This window comes from Palaemon carinicauda, chromosome 31 (assembly GCF_036898095.1).
Source record: "Palaemon carinicauda isolate YSFRI2023 chromosome 31, ASM3689809v2, whole genome shotgun sequence".
NCBI classification, from domain to species: Eukaryota; Metazoa; Arthropoda; class Malacostraca; order Decapoda; family Palaemonidae; genus Palaemon; species Palaemon carinicauda.
The window spans coordinates 1,191,467-1,209,364 of NC_090755.1; the positions used below are offsets into that span (position 1 = coordinate 1,191,467).

Genomic DNA, 17,898 nt, shown 5'->3' on the forward strand with positions numbered 1-17,898 from the left:
TTTGTTAGAGAGATAGAGAGAGGTAAGGAATGGGAGGTAGTGAAAAGTAGCCCACAGAGAGAGAGAGAGAGAGAGAGAGAGGTAGAGAGAGAGAGAGAGAGAGAGAGAGAGAGAGAGAGAGAGAGAGAGAGAGAGAGAGAGAGAGAGATAGAGGGGGGTTTAAATGTAATAAACAAAAAAAATTGATAGGTTATAACACATTGGTGCTTATATAATATCAACTGTATACTGTAGACGGTTTGAATAAGTTAAGAAATGGTATAAATGATACTTTGTTAGTGTATTCGTACACACTCAAGAGCGGCAGCTAGATGACAGCTGATCTAATCACAGCCAAAAGTAAAAAAAAAAAAAGTCAACAATACTCGATTTTTAAAACACACCCGAAATTTAAAAACAAAAGTACACGCTTTCTTAATGTGCAATTAACTATTCAAAGAGTGGCAATTTTCTAGAATAAAATGATATTTCCCAAAAAATAGTGGTTTGCTGATGAAATCGGATGCCCTATTTTTAGCTATGATTGAAATGGATGTAGACTCGGCCTAATTATTTTGTTTCGTATTTAATTGACACTAAGAAAACTAATTTTAGTTTCTTCATCTAAATGTAAGTATTGTATAACACGAAGAGAGAGAGAGAGAGAGAGAGAGAGAGAGAGAGAGAGAGAGAGAGAGAGAGAGAGAGAGAGAGAGAGAGAGAGAGAATGAATCAGCTGTTGTAATCAAATGGCGTGTTTTTGTTTCGTGAGAATTTCATCGCCACGACTTTAACAACAACATACTGTACTTAACTTTACAGTATTATACAGACTACTGTAATATGATAAAGTAAAATATTTGTAATCTATTTTATATGAAATGGGGCTATTTTTGTTTTGTTTAAAATTTACATTTACGTATGTAAAACAACTTTCTCTCTCTCTCTCTCTCTCTCTCTCTCTCTCGTAGATTGTTTTCCTGCTTTGCTACGTATGTATGATTTTATATAGATACGGTAAATAATATTTGTAATAACATATTTTATAAAAGCTTTTACTGTAATATCATTATTTATCACTTTCATCATGCGGGTTAAATTCCTTAGTTTGTTTACTGAGCGTACTTTATGACGCCGTCGTTTCAGGCGGCGTCATAAAGAAAAAAATTTCATTTGGAAGTCCTAAGAAAAATTAAGTAAAACATTAGTAATAACCAAATCAACATACTGTACTGAATAATCAATATAATTGATGCAAAAACTAACCTATAAACAGATGTGTAAATGCGTCTGTTTCTTCATTAGGATCAGAGATAAACGTAAACAAAACATTGGTTGCCATTTTTTATCGTGCTTTTTGGCGTGTTTAGGAAACGCATGATATAAAGTCGCCTTTAATATTTGTGCATGTTTTAGTTTAGGGTACTGTAGTACATGCATTAAGTGTTCTGTACATTAAAGGGTAGTTTGTTAACAGTACTACGTACAAGGGAAGGTTTTAAAAGTCTGAATATACATGTTAAATAAATAGGTAAATATGGTGTCACTACTTCGCGGATTTTCACCTATCGCGGCCGCGTCTGGAACCTATCTACCGCGATAAACGAGGGTTCACTGTATTTACATTTACATTGGGTAACTTACCCCTTAGGAAGGGTGGAAAGTCCCCAGCCTTACTGACTTCGGCTTGCCCGGGGGCTCAATCCTTCAGTGAGCAGCACTAAAGAAAAGGAGCCCCTGCACCTCACAAGTTCCTAGCATCGCTAGGAACGAATGGCCTACATAAGCAGTGGGTGGAGGAGAGTGTGACTCGTCCTATGAAGTTGACCTTGAGACCTTCAGATAGGAATTCTAGGATAGGACGTTCCTAATACCACCTCGTCAGGGTATGGGAGACGCAACAGTATTAAGCTTAATACTAGGAGCACAAAGAAGCATGGGTTACCTGCAGAGGTCGAGGTCAGCTATGCGAGGACCAGGATGCTGCTTCCCCAAGAGAGGGAAGAATGAAGAAAGAAGTAAGGGTCAGACATACTCTTTCATTCACGCAGACTAAGAACGGGTAACAACGCCCTCAACCTACTGCTACTTGTCCAAAAAGGAGCCTGAGGTTAGACCAGCTGTTGTGCAGCCACCACAGGGCCGATAGAAAACGTATCGAGGCTCCTGTGGGTTACGTTTTGCAGGTAGTGGGCTGTGAAGGTAGTCTGACGCTTCCAGACCCCAGCTTGAAGTACCTGCGTCACAGAGAAGTTTCTCTTGAAGGCCAGGGATGTAGCAATACCCCTGACATCGTGTGCCCGAGGGCGACGTGACGGAGGGGGGTCCGGATTCAAGGCATGGTGGATAACCCTTTGAATCCAAGCTGAGATGGTGTTCCTGGTGACCCTCCTCTTAGTCCTGCCTGTGCTCACAAACAAGGCTCGCACTTGAGGACGGACTGCAGCCGTTCTCTTCAAGTAGTGCCTCAGACACCTTATAGGGCCGAGCTGTAAGGGCCCTATGGAGGAGGGAGTCCGTGCTGGATTTCCTCCACCTCTCAGCCGTTTGCTCCATGTCCTGAGGCTCAAACAGGTTCTCCCCCAGAAGGGAAGCATGTCGGAGCCTACACACATCCACGGCGGGGACCTTCGGATGGTCTGGGTCGCTTGTTACAGAACGGAGACTCGCGATCCTGAAAGAGTCGAAGCGAGGATCCGGCACTCCAGGATTCTGAGTCTTGGCAACAAACTCAGGGACGAACCTGAACGTTACCTCCCCCCATCCCCTTGAATGGGCGATGTCGTACGAGAGACCATGAAGTTCACTAACCCGCTTGGCCGAGGCCAAAGCGAGTAGGAAAGCCGTCTTCCAGGACAGGTGGCGATCGGAGGCCTGGCGTAATGGTTCGAAGGGAGGTCTCCTAAGAGACCTGAGGACTCGAACCACGTTCCAAGGAGGTGGTCTCACTTCCGACTGGGGGCAGGTAAGCTCATAGCTACGTATGAGTAAAGAGAGTTCTACCGATGAAGAAGTAGCCACGCCCTTCAGTCTGAAGGCCAAGCTTAAGGCTGAGCGATAGCCTTTCACTGCTGAGACAGAAAGGCGCATTTCTTCCCGCAGATAAACGAGGAAGTCCGCTATTGCTGGAATAGTGGCATCGAGTGGAGAGATACCCCTCCCACGACACCAACCACAAAAGACTCTCCACTTTGCATGGTAGACTCCCTCAGAGGACCTTCGCAGGTGCCGAGACATTCTCTCCGCAACCTGTTGCGAAAAGCCTCTCTCCGCGAGGAGACGCTGGATAGTCTCCAGGCGTGAAGCCGAAGCGAGGCTACGGCCCTGTGAGGGACGCCGGAGTGGGGTTGTCTGAGAAGCTCGTGTCGTGGAGGAAGCTCCCTCGGGAGCTCCGTCAGGAGCTGCAGAAGGTCCGGAAACCATTCCGCGTGATGCCATAGCGGAGCTACCAGTCATCGAACAGTTGACTGATAGTCTAGTACTGTTGAGCACCCTTCTCATCAGACAGAACGGTGGGAAGGCGTACACGTCGATGTTGTCCCACCGTTGCTGGAAAACATCTTGCCAGAGTGCCTTGGGGTGCGGGACTGGGGAGCAGTACAGGGGCAGCTTGAAGTTCAAAGCTGTCGCGAACAAGTCCACAGTCGGGGAACCCCACAAAGTCAGGACTTTGCTGGCTATCTGAGGATCCAAAGACCACTCGGTACTCACTATCTACGAGGCCCTGCTCAGACTGTCGGCGAGCACATTCCTCTTGCCAGGAATGAAGCGAGCTGATAGTGTTATCGAGTGGATTTCGGTCCATCTCAGAGTCTCTACTGCAAGATGGGATAGCTGCTGCGAAAAAGTGCCTCCCTGCTTGTTGATATAAGCCACTACCGTGGTGTTGTCGCTCATCACCACCACGGAGTGACACGCCAGGGACCGTTGGAACTGCTGAAGAGCCAGAAAGACGGCCTTCAATTCTAGCAGGTTGATGTGTAGGCACTTTTCTGATTCTGACCAAAGGCCTGAGGCCCTCTGGTTCAGAACGTGCGCCCCCCACCCTTCTTTGGACGCGTCCGAAAACAGAGTTAATTCCGGGGGGAGGACGAGAAGACTCACTCCCTTCCGCAGGTTCTCGTCGACCAGCCACCATCGCAAGTCCGTCTGTTCCAGAGACCCCATTTGGATCAGAATGTCCGGAGAATCGGATCCTTGATTCCACCGGGACTTGAGCTGCCATTGAAAGGATCTCATCCTGAGGCGGCTGTTTGGAACCAAACGAACCAGGGAGGATAGGTGACTTAAGAGACACAACCACGACTGGGCGGGGAGTTCTTCTCGCTTGAGGAAGGATTCCGCCACCCTCCTCAGCCTTGCTATCCGGTCGTCTGATGGAAAGGCTTTGTGGAGATTGGTGTCTATTAGCATGCCTAGATAAACCAGTCGTTGGGACGGCTGCAGAGAGGACTTCTCGAGGTTTACCACGATCCCCAGATCCTGGCAAAGATCCAGAAGCCTGTCTCGGTGCCGAAGAAGGGTCGACTCCGAGTCTGCTAGGATCAGCCAATCGTCCAGATAACGAAGGAGACGAATGCCGTTCCTGTGCGCCCAAGATGAAATCAGGGTGAACACTCTGGTGAACACCTGAGGAGCTGTGGAGAGACCGAAACACAGCACCTTGAACTGGTAGATCTTGTCAAGGCAGAATCTCAGGTACTTCCAGGAAGACGGATGGATTGGGATCTGGAAGTACGCGTCTTTTAGATCCAGTGTGCACATAAAGTCTTGTGGTCTCACCGCAAGTCTGACCGTGTCTGCTGTCTCCATGCTGAACCGGGTTTGCTTGACAAACCCCTTCAGAGCTGAGAGGTCGATGACAGGTCTCCAGCCTCCAGACGCCTTCTTTACAAGAAAGAGTCGACTGAAGAAGCCTGGGGAGCCGTCGACGACCTCCTGGAGAGCACCCTTCTCGAGCATGGTCTCGACTTCGGCCCGAAGGGCCCGCCCCTTTGCCGATCCCGTGGCATAGGAGCTCAACGACACTGGATTCGCTGTCAGGGGAGGTTGAGATGTTGTGAACGGGACGCGATAGCCTTGGCCGATCACTGAGACCGTCCAAGCATCGGCCCCGTGTTGCTGCCACCTGCGGACGCAACGCTGAAGGCATCCCCCCACAGGTGGACACGCAGGGGGACTGCCACCCCTAGGGCTTGCGACCGCGGCCGCCACCCCTGGAGGACTTACCTCTCCTCTTGACCTTGGCTGGAAAGGGCTGGGGCTTAGACACCACCTTCTTAACTGCCGGTGCCTGCTTTGGAGCCTTACCAGGCTGCTGCTGCTGTTGCGGCGGAGCTGGAGGCTTATAGGGCCGAGCTGTAAGGGCCCTATGGAGGAGGGAGTCCGTGCTGGATTTCCTCCACCTCTCAGCCGTTCGCTCTATGTCCTGAGGCTCAAACAGGTTCTCCCCCAGAAGGGAAGCATGTCGGAGCCTGGCGGGGACCTTCGGATGGAATCTCTCGGACACAGCATCGCGACGCTTCAACACCGAGTTGGCCCACAGGGTGGTAACCTGGTGCGCCAAAAACTCGATGGAGTGGGTGCCCGAGAGTAAGAAGGTCTCCAGGGCCTTCCTATTGGTCTCCTTGGACAAGTCCTCCGAGCGCAATAGGATGCCCAGAGTTCCTAGCCAAAAGTCCAGCCACGAAGTGGCCTGCATGGCACACTTAGCGACCTTTTCATGGCTAAGGATCTCTGCCGCCGAGAACAACACCTGCCGGGCAGAGAGCTTCTCAAGGGGAACTCCCTTCGCCAGCTCCTCCACGGAGTGATGGAGAGGAAGAACGAGGCTGGACTCACCCAGGATCTTGAAATACCTCCTCTGCTGAAGACGAGGAGGAGGGATGAGCTTGTTCCCGGCAGAGGAACGACTGGAGGAGGCAAGAATCGCGAGCTGAGCGTTGGCCCTAGCTCTGGCACTCTTCAGACCCCGAGACCAGGGCAGAGCCGCACTGGACTTGGGGCCTTCCGAACGTCAAACACTTCATCTAATAGTGTCTTTGCCTTCACAGGGGGGGATCACGGGGTCCATAAGCCCGTTAAGTTGCCTTATCAGGCTTAGGACCTGCCAGAAGGCATGTTCGGATTCCTGCTGATCTCCTCCTTGCGGGCTGGCAGCTAAGTCTCCTGTCCCAGGGATCTCTTCCTGGGGTGAAGCGTGGACGTTCCCCCGGGGAGCCGCGGGTTCCTGGCGAATCCTCGAAGATGATTTCGGGACGGTCTTGGAGTCCTTGGATTCCCTACTAGGAGGGATACAGGATCCCAACAAAGAGGTTCGAGGATCCCCTTCCACACGAGACGACTCTCCTCCATGAAGCGAAGTCTCCCCCCTTGGTGCCGAGGGGAAGACTACCGCTTCACTGGATTCACCCGAGGACGGAAAGGCCTCGTCCACGGGAGAAGGAGAAAGCACTCGAGCAGGAGAAGGGGGCTTCGCGACAGACCTCATGGGAACCAACTTCGCCCTGGGGGAAGTCACCCCGAAGTCCACTCCTCTCTTTCTCTTCAGCGTAGGAGAGACAGCCGTTGGTTTGTTGCCCTGATCGGCGAGTGCTGGCTTCATAACCCTCACTAACGCCCGCATCAGAGGACCAAACCAAGTCTGTTGCTCCAAGGACACAGAGTCCGAAATCCTCGCTGGAGGGAAAGGGATCGGGCGATCCTTTGGAGTGGACCCCACAGTACCTGCCTGAAAAGAAGGTGGGGAAGAATGATGCACTAACCTCTCCGCAGTATCTTCCTTGTCCTGCACTACAATCCTGCGTTTGGATGGAGGTGATCCCGAGCGCTGTCTGGGAACACACGTTCCTGCTGCTACCACTGGCTGCGAAATTCGCCGCGAACGATGGTCGCGCGAGGGCGAACGGTCGCGCAGACGAGCGATCGCGCGGGCGCGCAGGCGGATGATCGCGCGGGCGCGCAGGCGAGCGGGTGCGAGGGTGTACAAGTAAACGAGCGCGTGTCCGAGTCGGCGAACGAAAGCGTTGGCGCGATGGCGCAATGGCGAGGGAACGCGTTGCCGCGTGGGCGAGGAAGATCGCTGGCGGTGTAGATCAGAAGGCGATCGGTGGTGAGCTGGCGAGCGCTGACGCGCAGGTGGGCGATGGCGCGTTGGCGAGCGATAGCGCGCAGAACGCGCAGGTGAATGATCGCGCGATGGCGAGCTAGTAGATGGCGAACCATGTCCCTTCAGAACCTCTGGTCGACGAAGCGTTGGAGAACGCGTGCGCGCAGGTTGTAAATCACGCGGGCGGTCCGGAGATCGCCGATAAACAGGTGATCGTTGACGCTTAGGAGAACGCTGATGAATAGGCGAAACTAGAATCGCCTGTGAACGCTGGCAAGCAGGTGATCGCTGGCGAGCAGGAGGGCGACGCGTGAGATTCTGTAAAGGAACAGGTGGCGCGGCGCGTTCACGAACAGGAACAGGAAGATCGTAGGCGTGTGGGCGAACATGTGCTTTTGAAACACGCGCTGGAGAACGCGAACGCTGTTGCGTAGACACAGGATGAGAGAGCTCAGGAGACTGATGGCATGCAGGGAGTCCAACAGGAATTGCAGGATGGTCAGAGACCACAGGGCGATGATCCTCAAAAGAGCGCTGACGAGCAGGAGAGCGCCTGTGCACTAACACTGCAGAAGGGCGAGCAGAAGAATACTGGCGCGCTAAGCGTTCTTCAGGAACCACAGGATGTAGGATGTCCTCAGGAGAGCGCTGACGAGGAGGGCGAACATCAGGAGAGCGCCGGCGAACAGGTGAGCGCTGACGAGCAGGAGAGCATTGACGAGCAGGAGAGCGCCGACGAGCAGGAGAGCGCTGACGAGCAGGAGAGTGCTTGTGCGCTAGCACTGCACGTGGAAGGGAAGAATCCCTTTGCCCCGAAGGGACCGTTGCCCGTCGGGTGACGAGTTCCCCAGAAGGTGAAGATCTAGCAGGAGTCGGAGAACAGTCTGCAGAGAGGTCCAAAGGAGCAGGAGCTGTAGGCTGAGTACGACGAGGAGAGTCCCCTTCGGAGGAAGAAGATCCAAAAAGGCGCCTCTTAACCCCCTTATAAGGGGAAAGGAGGCCCTTGCGACGCAGCGGACAGTGAGCCTTACGGCGGAGGCGGCCACGGGGAAGATCAAGGCACTTCCCTTAGAGGGAAGCTGAACAGCAGAAGAGCCCGTAGGACTCACTTCCCCCTTCGAAGGATGTACGGAAGGGGGAGGAGAGCCGTCAGCACCATCATCCTCAACTGCACCTGCAGAGGATTGCCCAGCCACGTCGGAGGCCTCTGCCACCACGACGTCGACGATAGACAGAGGGTCTACCTCTGCTACCGCCGGCGACTGCTTAACGGCGGCCCCCAACGAGAAAAGGTCAATCAAGGCGACCCTGGAGGGTAAGCCCTTAAGCCCCAGGGAAGCCCAAATCTGTAAGAGATCATCATTAGACAAGGAGTTATCAATGGCCTCCCCCGGAGGAGGAGGGGGAACCGCCCCGCTATGGGAGGCGACGCCCTCTCCCCCCACCCAAGGTCGGGAAACAGAACTAGGGCCTGAGCTACCACTCGGCCGACTCTCCTTAGGAGCCGGACGAGGGGGAGCTACGGAGGAGGTTTGGGCGGCGAAAGAAGAGTCCCGAGAACCTTCCTCCTTCAAGGCAACCCCCGAAGGAGAACGGTCTCTCTTGGACTTCTTCTTACGCCGGCGACCAAACCTCTCCCACTGGGAGGCAGACCACTCCCTACACTCACTACACATGTTTTCCTGGTCACACCGTCGGCCCCGACACTGAGGGCAAAGGGTGTGAGGGTCCGTATCCAAGGCCGACATAAAGGTCCCACAAGGGCGGCCAGCAACACCAGGGCACGTACGCATAGTAAGATAATAATAAACGGCAGTCAACTTCAAACAAACGCACAAGCTGTAGTAAAGAAAAAGCAGAAAAAAGATTCAAGGCTGTCAACGAGGACGATGAACATACACGTCTGTTCACCACCGAGCCAAAAGTGAAGTGAAGCAAGTCACCGGTGTGTGGGGGGGGAGGGGTAGCAAGCTACCCTTCCCCTACCCCCCGCTAACTAGCGCGGGGGGTAATTAACCCTCGTTAAAACTATTGGCTCGTCATTTCAGCTGCGCTAAAAGGTAAACCCAATGTAAATAGCGTAGTTTGTATTTCGGTTACGGAACAAATGTACAGTTTCTCTTCGAAAAATAGAGTTCTTTATACCTTAATTCCTTTACTTATTACTAGCCATTTGGGGTTTGGCCAAAAAAGGGAGTTACATACACCTTCATCCCTATTAAATAAAACAAGAAAAGGCAACAACTGTCATTTGATAACCTAAATCATCTGTAGACAGACCCATAACTTATTTTTCTAGTAAACGAGATGCAAGGTAAGTGATGAATTTCCATATGAAAATTTTATTTTTATCTTTTCAATCTCAGATTTGTTCATCCCCAATCCTTTACATATCACTACACCATACCAATTTACAACCAATAGATTGAACAACCTAAACTAAATAATTGAAAAATCAACTAGGATGGGGGCAAAAGGTAGTTGTAACCAGTAGTCAAATCCTATTGACCACTGTAACTCCTTATTTTCTATCATGTTCATGACTCATTCCAAAAGCAATCATGAAAACAGCAAATAGGAATCATACTGCAACATGGAATTTATGGGATTTTCCATATGGCAGAGTACTGTATATAATCTAACTAAGAGTATGACATAAGGACTACTATATATGCCTGATGACATAAGGAATGCCTGAATGGGAATGTGAATGGATGATTGGGAAGGAGATTAATAAGAGGTGATCTCAGGAATGAGAACATTAACCAAAGCAGGGACTAACTAACATGCTGCTTCCACAGGAGCAAACAAGAGAGAATCTCACATCCTGTGTAATACCCTACAAGATAAAAATTTTCTAAATTAATTCCGTACTTCTTAAGCTATTGCTTTTAAAACCAATATATCAAGATTTCTCAACAGGTAAAATATAAAGAGCCGGTTTTATTGGCCAAGTACCTTTCTTTGTGCTATTTCATAATCTAACACATTCTTGTAAGGGGCTTGAAACAATAAAAATAGATGGTCATAGTTACTTGTTTCCTAACCCAATCTATGTGTAAGAAGAGTCAGAACAGACCTTCCTTGGCCCCTTTGGTCCTCTAAGAATAAAGGTAAATAGTTTTTCCAATGGTGAATATCTTCGTGATTTTCAATCTGGAGTAAAGTAACAAAACAGAAAAAGTCCCAATCTTGACAATCCGTTAGTGCCTTTGCAGTAAAATTACGAACTGATTTCCACAGCTTTTATATGAAAGTAAACATAAATCACTGAATCATTTCAAAGACATAAACCTCCACAAAAAGTCTTCAGTATGTTAACTGGGGAAACCTGAACCAAAGGTTTGTATGGAGTCTTTATTATGCTTCTCAAAACTACTAGAAGATCCAACATAGGATGTAACAGAAACTTCTCCTCAAACCCCCCTAAATATTTTGACATTATCATTCCAATACAGTAAAGTTTTTCACAAAGTCATAGCTGTTTTGATGCCAGATAATCCATGATCAATCAATCAATAAAACTCTATGTTAGGTGTAGACCTGTACTAATTAACTGCCTAAGATCAATATAATTTAATAAGGGAGAAAAGCACCTGCATCTGAGACTTTGCTGGAAATTATCTTCACGTGTTAAAGTTAAGAATCTGTGAAAAAGGATGAAAGATAAATAATGAGTTCTTGCATAATAAATTATTAACAAGAACATCCAATTTGGAACTAGAAACTGCAAGAGAGAGCTTTCGGTGCTCATTCAAATAAACAAAGAATGAGAGAAGGATTTGACTTTAAATTATGAGTCTACCCATGAGCACATAAGGCTACCAAGGCTTCTGGCCAACTGTCCTTTTCTTTACTCACTTTTTAGAGAAAAATAGTGACGAACTGCATTTAGGATAATCATCTGAGGCTAATTATAAGTATAGCCTTGCAATAGGTTTCTAATGAACAAACCAGCTATTTTCCTAAGGATGATAATTTTTAAAATGCATACACAACACTAAAAAAGTTGTGGCCAAAAAGACAAATAAAAATCTTCTACCTACAAAATAGATCTTAAAATATATTGAAAAGAAAAAAACTAAAGTACATTGGAGGAAGTAGAACACTATTAAGCAAATCTATTTTAGAGGGGAATATCTACCCAAGCAAAGGTTGAACAGTCTCATTTAAAAATTCTTTTATTCAGAAAATCTCAGCCAATACACAGCAAATATCATTAACCCTTTCAATCCAACTTCACCCCAAAAACATATAACTCAAACCCCATGCCCTTTATATGAAGCTTTACTAAACTCATCTTACAAAACCTATTACTAGAGTGGCAAAAATTATACATATTTCTTATTGTATAGGTAAAAAAACTTTTCTTTTTATTGATATATTACTTTCATATTAGGTAAAAAAAAAATCTCAGAAGAATATATTGTAAGAGAAAATTTTTGGAAATTACTGGCCATAAAATACGTCATATGAGGCTGGAGGGAGCATACTCTTAAATATATTTGGATGTAGAATACATCATATGGGATTCAAAGGGTTAACATAAATCATCATAAATATCTTAATGTCAGCTTCTCCCTTTACAGGATTAGATAAAAAACATTTTTTCCCCTTTTCAATGCTATGCCTTTTCTATCTGGACTCCCGACAGGTTTAGGTCTGACAAACCGTTCATCACTACTTTACACCACCTGACCGAATCATCTAAATTCTTGATAACTTAGATTATTTTTCAGCCTCTGTACTCAACCATTTTCTGTCTCTTCCTCATTTGTAATATAACATTCCCAATTAATCTCAATGTTCTGTAATTCCACTTTCAAAAACTCCATTTACCTTGTTGGTCTTTGTTTCTGTTGCAAAGTAGTAGAGGTTGTATATTTCAACCTCAAGTCATTGCTCTCTCTACTCATGATAAATTCAAATTACCTGTAGCAATTATCCAACTATCTCTTCCCATTTTAGCCAAGTTTCATCTAATATTTTTTTTACTGTTCTTTCAACTCTTGTTTTACAGTCACCTGTTCCCATTATTAAAGAAATACTTAATTTAAGACCTATTAATCCTCCTCTTAGGCATTAAGCTATCATGATTACAGTATTCATTTATGAAAATTTATGATAATTTCAGGAGAAAGATACTACTGAAATAACTTAATACTGTATGTTTAAAATTTTTGCTAAAATAGATTTCAGACAAGTAAAAAAAAAGAATTGTCAACAATGAACCTCCTTATAAGTAGCCAAAGAATCTGTTAAGTTAGATTGCTATACAAAATGCATGTAATCTGACAAATTTCAAATATCTTAATCGGTACACAAATGGAGAGAGAAAGAGGGGGAAAAAAAAAAAAAAAAAAAAAAAAAAAAAAAAAAAAAAAAAAAAAAAAGCGAGAGACAAACACAAATTTACTTTGTCCCATATATAAATTTGCAGTGAAACAGAAAGTCAAGTAATTTGGTTCACGAATAAACACAGAATGTAATGATAATACAAAACACAGTATGAAAAGTCAAAATGTAAATACTTCATGTCAACCCTATAAAACAGAAATCATACCTTTAGTTGTAGAAACGGCAGTGCTTAGATCCAGTCCGGGTGTGATTTCAGTATCGGGAGAAATCCTATTTCTTAATCTTAGAGGACTTGTTCGGTGCATAGCCTAGAGAAAGAAAAAGAAATTTTGTTACTTTTTCCCATACACAATAACTTTCATGAGGCAAATGGTCTCACACAGAATTATTTTGAAATAATTTTTGTACCGTATAAGATCAAAGCACATTAAAATAAAAATATCTGCAGTCAACCTGGATTTATTTCAACCCTGTTGTAGTGTTATCATTCTCTGCTTATACATAGGACAAAAACCTGCTTGAAGGTACGACATTTCTATTACCTCACCTTTTAAAAAGAACAATAAGTCATGAAATTGCAAAATCATTATTTAGGGATAAGAAGTCAATTAGCAAGCATTTCTACTAGGACCAAGCTTGCTTTCGGTAGCTGTGTTGTTGGTAATTTAACATAAATTTTTTTTTTTCATTTTAATTTTCTAAGGCCAGACCAGATTCAGATAGTGTTAGTCAAGTTTCATTTACTTAGTTCTGTAATATATAATAACAAATGTTTACAACTGACAAAAATTTGATTTGTACTTAATTATACTGTATACAATAAAGGTAAATTTAATAATCCTTCATTTTTTAAAACAAAAAGAATCTTAGTAAAATGAGTTGATTCTTTATTCACCTGATGTTCAAACTATGTGTACTTCTCTCTCCAAGCTACTTAATTATCGACATGTAGCCTAAAACGAAAAATTAATTTATTTTTCTTTCAAACAGCCCTACCCTTCCAGTGTAGTACTAACTTTATATTGTGGTTTATCTTAGGTCAATGCAGAGGGCACCATATGAACCTTTACTGAAAATGTCGAATAAAAACCCAACTCTCCTAATCTAACCTAACCTAAAGGTAGAGTTTTTGTTTGCCTTTCCCTTGGCTTTGGCAAAGTTATCAAGAGAAATACATAGCTTTTCCTATGATTTTAGTCATTCTAAGGGGTGGAGATAGGTCTCCTTTACCTTTGTTCTTGAGTTTATTGCAACAACCCAAACCCAGCTGTGGAACACTGAAGTTTCATACCTTCTCCATCTCCTCCCTTAGGAATATGATGGATGATCTGGGGGATTTGCTTCTTTGACCTGTGAAGGCACTAAGACGCTCTGTGAAGCGAACCAAGTCCTTCAGGACAAAGCTTGAAAACCTGTTTGTTAGATCCGGTAGCTGAAAGAAAATGTCTAAAAACACTATCGTTTTCTGGCTTCCAGTAACGTTATGGAGGGCGTATTCCCCCTTTGGTCAAAGGCTTGATAGGAATGTCCCAACAAGTAGCCAAAGCAAGAGGGACTGTCTGTCCTACTGCTCTATAAGTCCTCTTCTACCTCCTACCCTTCTGGGCTGATCCATGCTGGGTCAAAAGGGCTGACTGGGATCTGGGTTCTAACTTTGCCTTGGAGTCAACGATGGCTTCTTTGAAAGAACAGACTTTAAATGTCTCGTTGATTTTATTAGGTTTTTAAAACCCTTGCATCCTTGAATTAGAGTTCGGTAGACAAAGTCCGGGGACATTTTCCTCCATTTCTCCACAGTCTCTCCAATTACCCTGATGGATGATGGATAAAAGCATTTTTCAGGGCCAGAGCTTCTCAATGCCTGATCTTCACTGCCACAGACTCTCCTTTTGACACAAAGTTGGCCCATTAGTTGGCTAACTAATGAGCCAAAAAGGTGTCTGCTTTCACCTCTGAAAGGACAAGGCCAGGAAAGTCCTTTTTTGTTTTCCAGTTTTGAAGAGTCCCAAGAAAATGCAAGGACGTCACCTCAAGGCTCGCCATGGAAGCAGCTTCTATGTTGGCAGACTCGGAAGCTAATAAGATGGTACATTCAGAACAGAGTAATCACAGCATCTATAGGCAGAGGGGAACGATTAGGTTTCTGGCGTGCATAAAATCTTTTCTGTCTAAAGAGTGCCATGGACAGAATTTTGTTTGAACGGCTTGATCAAAGAGAATTATATATAAAACTGTATACTCATATGATAACTCATCACAAAGAATACTGTATACTCAAATGGTAACTCATCACAAGGAGTAGACTCATGTACAATGATAGTATTGATGATTGCCATACTTTGAACAATGCATCATATGCTCAAATGACAAATTACCACAGTTAGTGCACTTACAAGCAATGATATCCTATAAATTGTGCTGATGGGATAGGAGTGCATGCCCAATCCTCATATTTTAAACAATTTTGTTACACCATACTGTAAAAGAAAGATGACATCCAATAACTTCAGACTTTGCTTCTACTTTTACATTTCTTATTTTTGGTTGGAAGAGGTGAAAATGAAAGCCATATCTTTCTATTTTCTTAAAATATACAACCTCACAGATCCTTTCATGACTCAGGGGAAAACTATTTAATAAATAATATTGTATGCAGTACTTCAGCGTATTTGTCAACCTTTCAATTTCCCTGAAACTCAGTATGGGACCAGAAAGAGTATAAATTAACTTTGTTGGTAAAAATAAAAAGCCACTCCTGAACCTTGCAAATAAGTTGATACAGTGAATAATAATTATAGACTCCATACCATGCTTCTACAGACAACATATATTACAAAATGTGTTTGATTGGCATGCTAGATCCAAGATACAATAGCCGTCACCTACGATGTAAAAACTGTTGTGCAGAACACATCCAACTTAATTTTCTGCTTTGGAGTGATCAGCAATGATCATTGGATAGACCTGATCGTGTGCACTAGGTTTGTCAAAATTGGCTTTTATACACAAGATTTCTGGTTCCAACTATAGTGATAGTCTCACTTCATAAATTTCATCATTTACCTTCTCTTTCATACCTGATAGGATTTTGAGAAACTTACAATAACCAATCTGAATTACATTCCCAAAGAATCCTGAAAGATTAATCCTTCCAGGAACCTTTTAGTTGAAAAGTACTGTATATTGTCAGCACACACTCCTTTCTTCTAATTTCTAAAGGAATTTAAATTCAGTCAATACATAATCTTTCCATTGGCAATATTCTCAAAAGTTCTATATTGTATACAACATCAAACTCTTTCAGACTGGTATTCCAGTTTGGAACAGACGAAAGAACCGTATACTGTACTATAATACTGGTAAAGCTCTACTTCCAGCTGCCCAGTTAAAATCTGCTACGACTTTTAAATTTCTTCACGATGAAATTTGACGAAGTTAACTTTTCGGTATATAACCTTTTAGAATATGTCACCTTTGTTTTATAAGGAAATGTGTAGCCATCTAAACAAGTGCTTGGCTTTCTTGTACCTTTCTGCAATAAGTGAACCTAATGGCAACTGCTTCAAGATGCAGAAAATTTAAAGCCTTTCTTACAAAAAATTCTACAATTCCAAAGGCTCCAATAAGGAGAGCAGCCTTGTACAGAGAGAAATATGCAATCAAATCTCTTAGTCATGACTTTCTTTCATGAGACTTAATACCGCGCAGTTTACTAAGTTTTATTCCAGCTGTGCCCTAGGTAAACAATAACCTTCCTCCCTAAGCATGTAGATGAATGGTTAAAACTTAACCAGTATAAACTGGGTGGGAATGCTTCACAGTTAAGCATTTTATTCCTAGTTTAAATGTTGTTTTAGTTTTTTATGACATTTCTCTTATATAGTCTTTGACATATTTTATATTTTGTTTTTCTATGCACCACACTGCTTTCCTTATTAAATCCCGTGGTGTTATAGCATTCTTTTTATTGAATTTTGGCTTCGACTTGGCTAATAACACTACAGTAATACTTTCAAACTTTAGCATATGTCTGAATGTAAATATGGAGTCAGATCCTGTGCAGTACAACCCATAACACTCAACAAATAGTTTCTTGCAGTTGAATAGAAAGCCTGCATTATATAATTATTAGCTATGGGAGAACAAGTCATTAGATAAGGCTTGAAAATGCAAATATTATTAGTATCATCTACCTTCTCAAAGCCAAAGAACACCCTTGGTTTTGGTTGGTAATTCAAAACAGATGGTGAAGGGAGCTCCTATTTCTGAGCACCAAAATAAAACAAAGGAAAAAGACTACTGCTTTCCAAGTGCCAGGAGGAATATGTTTACAGGAGACAGACAATATATAAATACCCAAGAAAATTTTGAAATAGAAATATGACACAGGTCTACACTGTCAACCTAGAGCACTAACTTTATATAACTTAAGATAACTTTTTAACTTTGTATGACTTAAAATTTTTGGTGTGATTCTCGACAGCAAATTTACTTTTGAGAAACACATTAGGTCTGTGTCTTCTTGAATTGCACAAAAAATTGGCTTATTGAGAAAGTCATTCAAGATTTTTGGTGATCAATCTATCTTGAAGAAGTGTTTTAATTCTTTAATTCTACCTTGTTTTGAGTAATGTTCTCCTGTCTGGTCTTCAGCTGCTGATTCTCATCTGACTTCGTTGGGCAGAATCTTACGGTCTATTAAATTTCTTATTCCAGATCTAGATATTAATCTTTGGCGCCGTCATTCAATTAGTTCATTATGCATGTTGCATAAGATTTTTTCATAACTCTGACCATCCTTTAGATTCAGATCTTCCAAAACAATTCCATTCTGTTTTTAATACTAGGCAGACGGTTAATTCTAATAGCCAGGCCTTCTCCATCATGAGGCTCAATACTAAACAGTATTCTAGAAGTTTTATTCTAGCTGTGACCAAGTTGTAGAAGGATCTTCCTAATCGGGTGGTTGAATCAGTAGAACTTCAAAAGTTCAAAGTTGCAGCAAATGGTTTTTATGTTGAACAGGCTGACATAAGTCTTTTTATAGTTTATATATGACATAATTATCTGCTTTGACGTTGTTACTGTTTTTAGAATGACTTATTGTTAATTTGTTCTCATCATTTACTTCCTTATTTCCTTTCCTTACTGGGCTATTTTTCCCTGTTGGAGCCCTTGGGCTTATAGCATCTTGCTTTTCCAACTAGGGTTGTAGCTTGGCTAGTAATAATAATAATAATAATAATAATAATAATAATATAAGGCAAAGAATAACAAATTGAGAGGGTTTGGAGGTAGCCTCTCTGTTCCTACACTAGGAAGTCATTGCTGGAAGTTTTGTACTGTTAAATATGACAAATTCGGAGATAATTTGTATTTTTCCTAACCATACAAACCTTAGCTATTTACATAGGGTATTGCTTTCGGCGTAGTTGAAATGGCGAGCCATTAGA

The 17,898-nt window shown here is 43.7% G+C and overlaps 1 protein-coding gene across 1 annotated transcript in view; it reads right to left on the minus strand.

The window, feature by feature from the left end:
- The window catches only part of LOC137624227 (glucocorticoid-induced transcript 1 protein-like), a 379,313-nt gene that overhangs the window by 301,932 nt on the left and 59,483 nt on the right, over positions 1-17,898 (minus strand). The window contains exon 2 of the mRNA XM_068354732.1: positions 12,651-12,753. Within this exon, the coding sequence (XP_068210833.1) occupies positions 12,651-12,753 (103 nt within the window). The remainder of the gene's footprint in view (positions 1-12,650; positions 12,754-17,898) is intronic.